The 13,859-nt window shown below is 53.9% G+C and overlaps 1 protein-coding gene across 6 annotated transcripts in view; it reads right to left on the minus strand.

Annotated features, from left to right (window-relative positions):
• GTF2IRD1 (GTF2I repeat domain containing 1) overlaps nt 1-13,859 on the minus strand; it is a 150,608-nt gene that overhangs the window by 67,099 nt on the left and 69,650 nt on the right. For all 6 annotated transcript variants that reach the window (XM_030796243.1, XM_030796244.1, XM_030796246.1 and 3 more), the window contains exons 8-11: nt 12,722-12,805; nt 6,909-7,092; nt 1,706-1,731; nt 572-680 (exon numbers count right to left, since the gene is read on the minus strand). In XM_030796243.1, coding sequence (XP_030652103.1) covers nt 572-680; nt 1,706-1,731; nt 6,909-7,092; nt 12,722-12,805 — 403 coding nt within the window. The remainder of the gene's footprint in view (nt 1-571; nt 681-1,705; nt 1,732-6,908; nt 7,093-12,721; nt 12,806-13,859) is intronic.

A 13,859-nucleotide genomic window follows, 5' to 3' on the forward strand; every position in this document is an offset into this window, starting at 1 on the left:
GAGGCACCAAGCCCGGCCTGGTGTGGGCGTGTATTTATTTTGAGACAGTCTCGCTCTGTCACCCAGACGGGAGTACAGTAGTGCAATCTCAACTCACTGCAACCTCTCCCTCCCAGGTTCAAGCCATTCTCTTGCCTCAGCCTCCCGAGTAGCTGGGATTACACATGCGCACCACCACACCCGGCTAATTTTGTGTTTTTAGTAGAGATGGGGTTTTCACCATGTTGCCCGGGCTGGTCTCGAACTCCTGACCTCAAGAGATCCGCCCACCTCGGCCTCCCAAAGTGCTGAGATTACAGGTGTGAGCCACCACACCTGGCCTAATGCGGGCATTTAGAGGCTTCTGAGAGAGGTGACATCTGGCTAGATGTTGGGGGTGGGAGAGTTCTCTAGGTGAGAGTTCTCTAGGCAGAGGGAAGTAGGTGGAGTCTGTTTTCCCTTGCCCTCCCTTTGCACCTTCGAGGGGTGGTGGTGTGGTGGGAGCCGCCCTGGGTCCCCCCTTGCAGGTAACACTGCCTCAGCCCAGAGCAGGGCTGGCTGTGGGCCTCCGGGGCCAGGGGCAGGGCCTCACCGAGCATTCCCAGCAAGGTCAAGGACGGTGGCCCTAGAGACCTCTGCAGAGGTGTCCTCTGGTGGGCTGGCTGGCTCCAGCTTCGTGGTGTCTTTGGTAAACTTGTTCCCTGTGGGGAGAGTCAGGGAGGTCAGGGTGAAGGCCCTCTGGCCTCCTCTTGCTGCAGGGTCCCTGGGCAAAGGTCTCCATATGTGAAGCTGGGGGAATCCTGGGGATAGGGCCTGGCCTCTGCCCATCCTTGTGGGTGCCATGTCCAGCCAACAGCCAGGAATGGGTCCTGGGGAGAGACTCTGCTGCCAGAAGGAGGAACAGCAGCCCTGGTGCCAGAGGTGGCCAGAGATTTGGGAGAGCAAGGGGCAGGAGCAATGGGAGGCAGCAACCAGAGATGGTTCTTCTGCCCTCCAACACACTATGGGGGAGGAGCCCTCAGAAAAGGGCCGGGGCTTCCCCACGGCTGCATCACAGGACCAGGCACTCATTTCATCGTGCCAGGAGCCCAGAGGAAGGCGCTCTTATCATCCTCATCTCACACATGAGGAAACTGAAGCCCACAAGACCTTGCCCAAAGTCACAGAGCTGGTGGGAGGCGGGACTGGAACTGGGGTGCCAGGATCACCCTAAGATCCATGATGCTTTTGCTGCCCCAGGAAGAGCCCGCATCTTCCTCCTGGGACAGGTGTACTGGCCCACGGGCCACTGTATGAGCTCTGGAGTCACACTGCTGGGCATGCAGCAGGGACCCATGCTCACCAGCTGGGCTTCCGTTCGTCTGTCTGCACGTGAGGATAGGAGTGGGGCTACCTTCATAGGACTGTTGGAATCAGATTAAAATAAAATATGCTGGCAGCTTCAAAGACAGCGTGGTACAGGTTCAGGTTCACCAACCTGTCACAGGTTAGCATCCAGCGTTAGTACTCTCTGTCCAGGGCATTTGAAGCTGGGAGGGGTTGTCCTGACAGTCTGTCAGCACCGAGGAGCCCGGGACCCATTTCTGTCCCAGGACACAGAAGCCACAGCCCAGCCTCCCTCCCTGCCTGAGGGGAGGCGCTCAGGAGGACCAAGTCGGTGGCAGCTCGGGTTCTGTTGGGGAACCAACCTGGAAACTTCAGAATGGACTAGATGGTCCCCACATACCTGTGAAAATTCGCTCATCAAACATCCTGGGGAGAGAAGAGAGACAGGCATGAGAATGGTGCAGGCTGGAGGACCCTCCCAGGGCTCGGGGAGATGCCTCCAGGTTCCCTTTGGTGATGGTCACTAAGTGACACATGCACAGCTACAGACCTGGGCACCCGGCAGACACGCAGGCAGGAGAGGGCATGTCCGGAGCCTCAGAACATGCCAAACCGTTTTATTTTTATTTTTATTTTTGGAGACAGAGTCTCACTTTGTCGCCAAGGCTGGAGTGCAGTGGTGCGATCTCGGCTCACGGCAACCTCCGCCTCCAGGGTTCAAGCGATTCTCCTGCCTCAGCCTCCTGAGTAGCTGGGACTACAGACGTGCACCACCATGCCCTGCTAATTGTTGTACTTTAATCAAATTAATTAATTAATTTTTTTTTTTGAGATGGAGTCTTGCTCTGTCGCCCAGGCTGGAGTGCAGTGGCGCGATCTCGGCGGGGAGTGGGATCTCTCAGTGTGAAAACAGAAGTCATTGTCAGCCTCGCTCCCCCAGCTCTGCCTCCCATGACTGGCGTTTTTGCCTCTAATTTCCTGCTGGGATCCCCATGAACCTCTGCCTCCCGGGTTCAAGGGATTCTCCTCCCTCAGCCTCCTGAGTAGCTGGGATTACAGGCGTGTGCAACCACATCCGGCTAATTTTTGTATTTTTAGTAGAGACGGGGTTTCACCATGTTGGCCAGGCTGGTCTCGAACTCCTGACCTCAGGTGATCCACCTGCCTCAGCCTCCCAAAGTGCTGGGATTACAGGCATGACCCACGGCACTCGGCCTATCCCAAACCATTTTTGCACAGCTAGGGAAAGCATGGGCCAACCCCTGGGGCAGTCTTGGAGGGTCTAATCTCCTCACAACGCCCTGGGGGCCTCTTCTGGCCCCAGGTGAGTGACTCAAGCCCATTTCCCACCAGCACCTACTCTGAATGACTTGTTCATTTATCCTGAGGGCTTCTGCCCAACTTCTCCTGCGTCTTACTCAGTGACAGGCACAGGATGGCACAAAGCAGAGTTGCCAACCAATCGCGGCAGCACAAGGTGAACCGTGGGACCCTTTTTTTTTTTTTTTTTGAGTTGAGGTCTTGCTTTATCACCCAGGCTGGAGTACAGTGGTGCAATCATAGCTCACTGCAGACTCGAGCTCCTGGGTTCAAGCAATCCTCCTACCTCAACCTCCCAAGTAGCTGGGACTATAGGCATGCGCCACCAATGCCAGCTAAGTTTTAAATTTTTTTGTAGAGACAGGGTCTCACTATGTTGTCCAGGTGAACACCTGACCTCAAGCGATCCTCCTGCCTCAGCCTCCCAGAGTGCTGGGATTACAGACAAGAGCCACTGCACCTGGCCTCGTGGGACCCTTCACAGGTGTCTTAGAAATCAAGGGGGCCCAAGCAGTGAGTGGCCAGCCCTTCCCTTAGGCAGGGAAGCAGGAGAGACTTTGCAGGGGAGAGAGCAGTGTGCTAGGCGAGGTGACTGGAGGCTGGAGGTGGAGCTGCACAGCCTTCAGTGCTGTCCTCAGGCACCTGGCCTCTACCCTGTGGGCAACAGGTGCTCCAATGGTCATGACAAGGTCAGATTGTCAGAGAATGTCTTGGAGGAGGGGAGGCTGGGCACCCAGGGGCCCATTTAGGGACCCAAGCCATCCAGGTGAGATGCATGGAACCAGCCGGGCGTGGTGGCTCATGCCTATAATCCCAGCACCTTGGGAGGCCCAGGCGGGTGGATCACCTGAGGTCAGGAGTTCGAGACCAGCCTGGCTAACATGGCGAAAACCCGTCTCTACTAAAAATACAAAAACTAGCCAGGTGTGGTGGTGCATGCCTGTAATCCCAGCTACTCGGGAGGCTGAGGTAGGAGAATCGCTTGAACCTGAGAGGTGGAGGTTTCAGTGAGCCAACATGGCACCACTGCACTCCAGCCTGGGTGACAGAGTGAGACTCCATCTCAAAAAAAAAAAAAAAAAAAAAAAAAAGATGCACGGAATCTCTAGCCAGAAAAACGAGGATGAAATAAAGGTCTGAGAGTCTGAGAGGGCGGGGCTGGGCTCACACGCCCTCCTGCCTCCAGGACTGGCATTCTGGCATTCTTTCCCTTCTAACCTCAGTCCCACCAGGGCGGTGCCTGGTGGTGGGTCAGGGGCCCTCAGGCAGCTGATTATAGAGGTACAGCTTCCCTGCCATGGAGTGGCTGGACCAAGGACAGAGCCTTGGGCTCTAGGGGGAATGTAGGAGGAAAGAAGGGATGTCCCAGCCTGCATACCTGACAATGTCCAAGGGAGGACCCAGCAGGAAATTAAAACAGAGGCAAAAACACCAGTCCTGGGAGGCAGAGCCGGGGGTGCAAGGCTGACGGTGACTTCTGTTTTCACGCTGGAGGCCCAGTCCCCTGCCACTCCTGAAGGCCCCCACACATCTGGATCCACAGGCCCAGAGGCAGCCTCAGGGAATAATTTTGGGGGAAAACTGGCTTCCTTTCTGAGGCCTGCTTCCTCAGCCCCACCCAGTGATGGAGACAGAGCCAGCACCGGTTGTTGTTTTATTATTGTTTTTAGAGATAGGGTCTGGCTCTGTCACCCAGGCTGGAGTGCAGTGACGTGATCATAGCTCACTGCAGCCTCCAACTCCTGGGCTCAAGTGATCCTCCTCCGTCAGCCTCCTCAGTAGCTAGGACTACAGGTGCATACTACCAGGCCTGGCTATTTATTTTATTTTTTGTAGAGATAGGGTCTCACTATATTGCCCAGGTTGGTCTCAAACTCCTGGCCTCAAGCAATTCTCCTGTCTCAGCCTTTCCAAGTGCTAGGATTACAAGTGTAAGCCACTGTGCCCAGCCTGCAGTTTTATTATTTACAGTTTTATTTATTTATCAGGGAGAACAGGGTCGGGGAGAGGTGGGTTCGAGACAGCATCGGGGACTTACACCATTCCCTGGGGGGGGCATTGGGGGTGGAGGCAGATGTCAGGGAGCAGTCAGATGCCCTCACGGGCTGCCTGGACTGGAAGGCCCACATGATAGGCACTGACCAAGGGGTCTGGCCAGCCTCTAAGCACAGTTCTGAGTTCTAGAAATGTTCTCCAGACACTTTCTCCTCCTAAGTTCTGGCTTAGCTAGAACCAATATATCTGCCCCTGAGATGTGAACCCACAGCCCTGGGGGATTCTATTGTATCCCAGTAGAAATACAGACATGAGAAGTAGGAGGCCAGAACTTGGCATGAGTTGGGGTTGGGGCGGAGGTGGGGGCAGAGAGCTGTACCACCCATAACAAGACCCTCAGGCCTTGTAGAAAGCACTTCTGACTCCCAGACGGTGCATACCCTGCAGATACCTGGGCCAGGGCAGAGACTCTACTTCCCGGCTCCCCCGACTTTTTTTTTTGGAGATGGGGTCTCGCTATGTTGGCCAGGCTGGTCTTGAACTCCTGGGCTCAAGTAATCCGCCCACCTTGGCCTCCTAAAGTGCTGGGATTACAGGCCGTGAGCCACCGTGCCTGGTCCCTGGCTCCTTTTTAAGCCCTCTTCTCTCCTGACTCACTTTTGCCAGGATCATCTCAGATGGTTAAATGATGAGGCTGGGGTGTGTAATAGAAAAAAATGTACTTGGAGGCTCTGAAGCTGTAGCCACTGTTTTAAGTATTTCATCCACATCTGGTCATTTACTCTCCGATCAACACTATGAGGCACGGACAATTATCAGGCCTGGTTTTTCTACGTTTAATTTATTTATTTAGAGATGGATTCTTGCTGTCACCCAGGCTGGAGTGCAGTTGTGCCATCTTGGCTCACTGCAATCTCTGCCGCCTGAGTTCAAGCCATTCTCATGCCTCAGCCTCCCGAGTAACTGGGACTACAGGTGTGTGCCACTACGCCTGGCTAATTTTTGTATTTTTAGTAGAGACGGAGTTTCACCATGTTGGCCGGGCTAGTCTCGAACTCCTGACCTCAGGTGATCCACTCATCTCGGCCTCCCAAAGTGCTGGGACTACAGGCATAATCCAGGCCACCATGCCTGGCCTATTTTTTATTTTTTGAGATGGGGTGTCACTCTGTCACCCAGGCTGGAGTGCAGTGGCACGATCATAGCTCACTGCAGCCTCGAACTCCTGTGCTCAAGTGATCCTCCCGTCTCAGCCTCCAAGTAGCTGGGACTACAGGCACCTGCCACCATGCCTGGCTAACTTTTTAAATATTTTGCAGAGATGGGGTCTCGCCATGTTGCCTGGGCTGGTATCAGGCCTGGTTTATGTAAATGAGGCACAGAGTGGTTAAGTAACTTGCCCAAGAACGCCCAGGTCGGAAATGTCTTCAGGTGCACCGATGCACTTAATGATGTTTTAATTCACGAGGGAAATGAGGTCAATGAAAAACACCTCATGCTTATTAAACATCTGCTACATGTCAGGTGTGTTTCATCCACTTTTTCATTTTATGTTAGGAAAACTTGGGTCGGGGGGGGGGCCATCATTGTCCCTTTTCCCCTCCCTTTTTTTTTTTTTTTTAAGAAACAGGGCCTTGCTTTGACACTCAGGCTATGCAGGCCTGGGCAATATAGCAAGATCCCATCTCTACTCAAAAAAAAAAAAAAAAAAAATTACCAAGTGCCTGATTAGGCCAGACACCATGCCTGCATTTTCCATTCAATCCTCAAAAGGCCCAGAAGGAAGAGGCCACACAGCTATGCAAGGAGCTATAACAGAATTCTCTCCCAGACCCGTCTGATTCTCTTTGTTAAGTTAGAGAACGATTCATTCTGCCCCTGCCCCATCATTGCCTCCCCAGGCCCCTGCTTAGCCCAGATGCCCCAAAACCCAGAGCCCAAGCCAAGCCCGGAGCGGAAGGCCAGTCCCCTACGCCCACCTGCACCTCTTTTTTTTGAGACAGAGTCTCACTTTGTCACCCAGGCTGGAGTGCAGTGGTGTGATCTTGGCTCATTTCAACCTCTGCCTCCCGGGTTCAAGAGATTCTCCTGCCTCAGCCTCCCAAGTAGCTGGGATTATAGGCACCCACCACCACACCTGGCTAATTTTTGTATTGTTAATAGAGACGGGGTTTTGCCATGTTGACCAGGCTGGTCTCGAACTCCTGGCTTCAAGCAATCCGCCTGCCTTGGCTTCCTAAAATGCTGGGATTACAGGCATGAGCCACCGCGCCCAGCCCCACCCGCACCTCTTAATGATGAAGTGGATGCTATGACGCTCCTCCAGGATCCGCTTCAGCTTGGGGACTCCATAAGTGCAGGGGCGCTTGAAGGGGATCTTGTCCGGGATGCCCACGATCTCCACAGCCTCCGGGTCACAGGCAATCTTCCGGTAGGGCACGGGGACCATGTGGTCCAGGCCCAGGGCTTCCGCTGGAAAGACAACCAAATGGCAAGACTGAGTGTGAGACAGGCTGCTGGATGCACAGGACCTGGGGACTGCGGTCACCATCACCTCCCACTGTCCCCACTCCACTCTGGCCATGTAGCGGCCAGAGGGATCCTGCAGAAATGTCAAAATCATGTCACTTTTCTATTAGGAAATTGGCTGGGCTGGGTGTGGTGCCTCATGCCTGTAATTCCAGCACTCTAGGAGGCTGAGGTGGGCAGATGGCTTGAGCCCAGGAGTTCAAGACCAGCCTGGACAACACAGCAAGACCCCATCTCTGCAGAAAGTAAAATATAAAAAGCTAGGTGTGGTGGTGCACGCCTGTGGTGCCAGCTACTCGGGAGGCTGAGGCGGGAGAATCACTTGAGCCTAGGAGTTCAAAGCTTCAGTAAGCCAAGATCATGCCACTGCATTCCAGCCTGGGCAACAGAGTGAGACTCTGTCTCAAAAAAAATAATAAAAAATGTCCAGTGGCTCCCATCTCATTTGGTGATAGCCAAAGTCCTACCTATGTGACTTCATCACCTCTGACCTCATCTGTCCCCTTCATGCCTCTGTGTGCTCCCCCTACCCCTGCCGCCCACTTGGTGCTTCCCCTACCGGCCAGGAGCATACACTCTGTTCAACGCCTTTGTACCTGCTCTTCTGTCTGCTCAGATCCCTTTCTCCCAGAAATCCATAAACATCCATCCATCGATCCGTCTATCTATCCATCCATCCATCCATCCATCCATCCATCCATCCATCCATCTGCCCATTCATCCATCCATCCTTTCATTCATCCATCCATCCATCCATCCACCCACCCGTTCATCCATCCATCCATCCATCCATCCATCCATCCATCCATCCATCCATCTGCCCATTCATCCATCCATCCTTTTATCCATCCATCCATCCATCCATCCATCCATCCATCCATCCATCCATCCACCCACCCGGCTGTCCATCCATCTGCCCATCCATCCATCCATCCATCCATCCATCCATCCATCCATCCTTTTATCTGTCCATCCATCCATCCATCCATCCACCCACCCACCCATCCACCCATCTTTCCTTCCTTCCTTCCCTCCCTCCCTCCCTTCCTTCCTCCCTCCCTCCCTCCCTCCTTTCAGGTGTTTGCTCAAATAGCACTTGGCAGCCTAACACAACCTCCTCCATCCCTCATTCCCTCCCCTGCTGTGTCTGTCATCCACTGGTCATCACCTGACACTACATCCACACTCATCTCTACGTGTGCTCACTGTCTAGAAAGGAAACTGCATAAGAACAGGGGTTTTGGCCAGGTGCGGTGGCTCATGCCTGTCATCCCAGCACTTTGGGAGGCTACAGTGGTTGGGAAATGCTTGAGCCCAGGAGTTCAAGACAAGCCTGGGCAACACAGTAAGAAGCCACCTCTATAAAAATACAAAAAATTAGCCGGGCGTGGGCCTGTAGTCCCAGCTACTTGGCAGGCTGAGGCTGGAGGATTGCTTGAGTCCAGGAGTTCGAAGATGCAGTGACCTGTGATTGCACCACTACACTCTAGTCTGGGTGACAGAGCGAGACTGTCTGAAAAAGGTAGGGGTTTTGTTTTCTGCCTTACCCCTGCGACCTCAGTGGGGCTGGGCACACACCAAGTGCTTTCTGCATAGTGAGTATACAAATGGCTAAAGGAAGTGCCCAAGCTTGAGGTTGGCTCCTGGCAGGCGAGTAGTTGCACAGGTGAGCACAGGTGTGTGCCTTCTTCCAGGGAGGAGCTCGGCACGCCCTTCATTCACCAGCGCCATAAACAAGACACACCCCAGAAGCTGACGGCTCTGCCAACAGCCAAGCAGACAGAATCCAGGATCATGCCCAGGCTACTTGCTCTGTTTTCCCAGACTTGTGCCATTTCAGTCATTCACTTCCACCCCAGCTACACGTTTTCATTCATTCATTCATTCATTCATCAAATACTTTTTTTTTTTCCTCCCTGACGGAGTCTTGCTCTGTTGCCCAGCTGGAGTGCAGCGGCACAATCTTGGCTCACTGCAAACTCCCTGACTGGGTTCAAGCAATTCTCCTGCCTCAGCCTTGCAAGTAGCTGGGATTACAGGCGTGTGCCACCACACCTGACTAATTTTTGTATTTTTAGTAGAGTCAGGGTTTCACCATGTTGGCCAGGCTGGTTTCGAACTCCTGACCTCAGGTGATCCGCCTGCCTTGGCCTCCCAAAGTGCTGGGATTAAAGGCATGAACCACAGTGGCTGGCCCCACACCAAATACTTTTTAAGCACCTGCTATGTTCCTAATACAAGCTGGTACTTTCTTTCTTTCTTTTTTAGAGACAGGGTCTTGCTAACAGCCCAGGCTGAAGTGCAGTGGCACAATCATTGTTCACTGCAGCCTCAACTTCTGGCTAAAGTGATCCTCCTACCTCAGCCTTTTGAGTAGCTAGGACTACAGGCATGTGTTACTATGCCCAGCTATTTATTTTTTTATTTTTTGAGAGATGGGGTCTTGCTATGTTGCCCAGACTGATCTTGAACTCCTGGGCTCAAGCGATCCACCTGCTTCAGCCTCCCAAAGTGCTGAGATTACAGGCATGAGCCATTGCTCTTGGCCTTAAGCAAGTGCTTTCATGGGTCCCCCTTCCCCTGACCTGAGTATCCACTTCAGTCTTGCTTCCCCGTGTGACCACGGATGGGGCCTCCACACACTGTCCTCCCTCCAAGCTTCTGTATCTCCTGGCTGTTCTTCAGGCCCCTCCCTGTCCTAGCCCTGCTTCTCTGGCCACACCATGCTTTGTCTGTGTTCCTGTAAGTGCCAGCCCAGAGCTGGACCTCCGTCCAGCCCCACTTGGGCCCTCCCTTGGGTGCCTCTGACAGTTTTCCTTTGACGCAGCGGCCCAGGTCTGCGTTGGTGGCTTTGGCATCCAGATCCCACTGAGATGTCACACTTAGCTCATTGTCAAATGAAACCTTTGAAATCTCAACAGCTGGCAAAGCATCTCTCCCCACAACCCCCCCACCTCCCACATCAGCAGCCACCCCCAGCCCCAGCCCTTGAGCGATTGGTCCTTTGAGTGCCTGTGAATTCATCTCCATCTGGTTCATCTGGTTTATTGGGGCCTGTCTTTTCAGCAGTGGAGAGATTCAGTGGACAGAGGGCCAACCCCCCAACCCTGCTGTTGCCCCTTGGGAAGGGGCTGCCTTCATGCAGTGCCACCTTGCACCCTCCTCGGCCCCTCACCTGGTCCCAGCATCTTCCCAGAGGACATGTCCTCAAGGCTTCCTAAAGCCTAACATTTCCCCCAATTCTTATTTTTCTGTTTCTTCCTCCTCTGCACCACCCACACCGTCACTGGCCCAATTCACCCAGATTTGGTGGCTGGTAGAGCTGGGAGCAGGGGTTGCTCACCCACGATCTGTGGGATGCCTTGGGCTGCCAAACGCCGATGCCACCATCCGGGGGGGTCCCCAGTACTCCTGGGCAGCTGCCTTCTCCCCCACGCAGCTCCCCAGAGGGAGCTCTGGCTTTATGGGGAACAAGGTCTTGACCACTCCACACCCAACACTCTTTGGATGTGACTCAGGAACTGACATTTGGAAAAGGCTTTTGGCATTTTGGAAAGTCCAGAGCGTGGGACAGGCCAGAACATTGGCCTGGGCAGAACCCTCCCAAGGCAGGCAGAGCCGGCTCCTCCCTGGTTCCCCTCCCCCAGCCTCCGCCTGGCTCACACCTGCCTGGGGTGGGGAGAGACTCAGGGGCAGGTGCAGACAGCCCTTTGCAGCGCTGAGGAGTGAGGAGGTGTGGCTGGGCCAGGGTGGCCACATCAAAGGCAGCCGGCTATCCCAGGCTCCTCACTAAGGCCTCCAGAGTCTTGCTCAGCCCCATGTCAATATGGAAGGTCCAGCCCACACACAGAGGCTGCCCCAGATGTGGTCACAAGACACCTCGTCCGTGAAGCCACCCCTGACTTCCCAGCCTATTGAGGCTGTTTCTTCCTTGGAATTATCCTCCCTTCTTTTTTTTTCTTTTTAAATTCTTTTCTTAATGATTTTTTTTTTTTTTTTCGAGAGAAAGTCTCATTCTGTCACCCAGGCTGGAGTGCAGTGGCATGATCTCAGCTCACTGCAACCTCCGCCTCCCGGGTTCAAGTGATTCTCCTGCCTCAGCCTCCCAAAATAGCTAGGATTACAGGTGCATGCCACCATGCCACGCCCGGTTAATTTTTGTATTTTTGTAGAGATGGGGTTTCACCATGTTGGCCAGGCTGGTCTTGAACTCCTGAGCTCGAGTGATTCACCCGCCTCGGCCTCCCAAAGTGCTGGGATGACAGGCGTGAGCCACAGCGCCCACCACTTGTGTTTTCTTTCCAGAGTGCGGTGGGCTGACATCTGCTATGAGCCTGACTCTGTCCTGGGTGCTAGGGACAAAGAGAGGGGTTGGGCGCAGTCCTGGCTCTCAGGGAGACAGCAGCAGGCAGGGGGCGTCAAGCTCCCAATGTGTCACAGAGAGGGAACCACCAGGGTACCCAGGCCTACCTGGCCCAAGCTGGGGACCCAAAGGCTTCCTGCGAGTCTCAAAGAACAATTAGGAATTTGTCCCTAAAATGTGAAAAGACTGTGCCAGGCAGAGGGCACAGCACAGGTAAAGGCTGGGAGGTGGGAAATGGTGTGTTACTGTGGGGACTTGCACATGAGGCCAACAGAGATTTTTCTGGATAGTTCCCCTGATGGGCAATCTGTTTTGTTGTTTTTTTGTAGAGATAGGGTCTTGCTCTGTTGCCCAGGCTGGAGTGCAGGGGTACAATCATAGCTCACTGTAGCCTCAACCTTCTGGACTCAAGCAATCCTCCCACCTCAGCCTGCAAATAGCTAAGACCACAGGTGTGGGGTTAATTTTTTAATTTTTAATTTGCATTTATTTATATTTTTTGAGACAGAGTCTCACTCTGTCACCAGGCTGAAGTGCAGTGCCACGATCTCGACTCACTGCAACCTGCGCCTCCAGGTGCCAGTGATTCTCGTGCCTCAGGATCCGAGTAACTGGGATTACAGGCGTGTATTACCACACCCAGTTAATTTTTGTATTTTTAGTAGAGACAGCGTTCCGGCATGTTGGCCAGGCTGGCCTTGAACTCCTGACCTCAGGTGATCCGCCTGCCTCTGCCTCCCAAAGTGCTGGGATTACAGGCATGAGCCACCGCGCCCAGCCTAGTTTAAAAATATTTTTTCGTAGAGATGGGAGGTCTCACTATGTTGGTCAGGCCGGTCTTGAACTCCCGGCCTCAGGTGATCCTCCCACTATGGCCTCCCAAAGTGCTGGGATGACAGGCATGAGCCACCGCGCCCGGCCTCCAGATGGGTAATCTCTGCCCCCAACCTGCCCCGCTCCCCACCACTGAGCCCAGGTCTGGGGCTTTGCCATCAGTTCCGCCCCCTGAAGAATCTGGAAGGGAAATATTGACACAACCACCCCCTACCCAGACAGGAGGAGCCCGCGACGGATGACATTAGTGGTGCCGGCGCGCGGGAGCCAGCATATGGCTCCCGCTGCCGTGTTGGGGAACACGAGTGATTGCCACGTAATGAGATGCTCAACACGGCTGCTGGGGCCACACGGCGGGCCGCGCCGCCCACTCACCATATCTGCTGTTAAACAGGATCTGCACACACTCCCGGAGCGTGTTGATGTCCTCGGTTTCCTTTATGAAGGCGTCCCACTTCTCTATCAAAACACAGGAGGCACAAGTGAGCAGGGCCCCACGGGACGGTCACATGCACTCCACCGGTCATGACCACTGGGCTTTCACCCCAGAGCCCCCGAGGCCAGCCCCAGCCCCCAGTCCTTCCACCCTCTCCCACCTCGGACCATACACCAATTCAGGGTGCTCTGATGGTCTCCCGTCTGCCCGTTCCTGCCCTAACATTTGTCTCTGGCCTCTCCCACGGGTGTGGTGTCAGAACAGGCTCAGCCTGTCCATCCCAAGCCCATCCTAAGCCCATCCTGCCCAAGACATACAGGAGGCTGGAAGAGCAGTCCCTTCAGCAGAAAAAGAGGTCGAGTCTTACTTTTTTTTTTTTTTTTCTTTAGATGGTGTCTCACTCTGTCACCCAGGCTGGAGTGCAGTGGCGTGGTCTTGGCTCACTGCAACCTCCGCCTCCTGGGTTCAAGCGATTCTCCTGCCTCAGCCTCCCGAGTAGCTGGGATTATAGGGCACCTGCCACCACACCTGGCTAATTTTTGTGTTTTTAGTAGAGATGGGGTTTCACCATGTTGGCCAGGCTGGTCTCGAACTCCTGACCTCAGGTGATCCGCCCGCTTTGGCCTCCCAAAGTGCTGGGATTACAGGTGTGAGCCACCATGTCCAGCCTAAGGTCGAGTATTTTATTTTTTAATTTAAATTTTTTTTAAAAAATAGAGACAGGGTCTCACTCTGTTGCCCAGGCTGGACTGCAGTGGTGCAATCATAGCTCACTGTAGCCTTGAACTCCTGGGTTTACGTGATCCCTCTGCCTCGGTCTCCCAAGCAGCTGGGATGACAGGTATGAGCCAACACTCCTGGCTGTGTTTTTTCTTTTTTTTGTTTTTTACAGACAGCGTCTCACTCTGTTGCCCAGGCTGGAGGGCAGTGGTGTGATCATAGCTACAGCAGCCTCCAACTCTTGGACTCAAACGATCCTCCCGCTTCAGCCTCCTGAGTAGCTGCGACTACAGGTGCCCACCACCATGTCTGGCTAAGGGCTGAGTCTTGATCTTGAGAATCTAACCCTTGTACCTC

The sequence above is a fragment of the Nomascus leucogenys genome, chromosome 17 (assembly GCF_006542625.1).
Source record: "Nomascus leucogenys isolate Asia chromosome 17, Asia_NLE_v1, whole genome shotgun sequence".
Classification (NCBI taxonomy): domain Eukaryota; kingdom Metazoa; phylum Chordata; class Mammalia; order Primates; family Hylobatidae; genus Nomascus; species Nomascus leucogenys.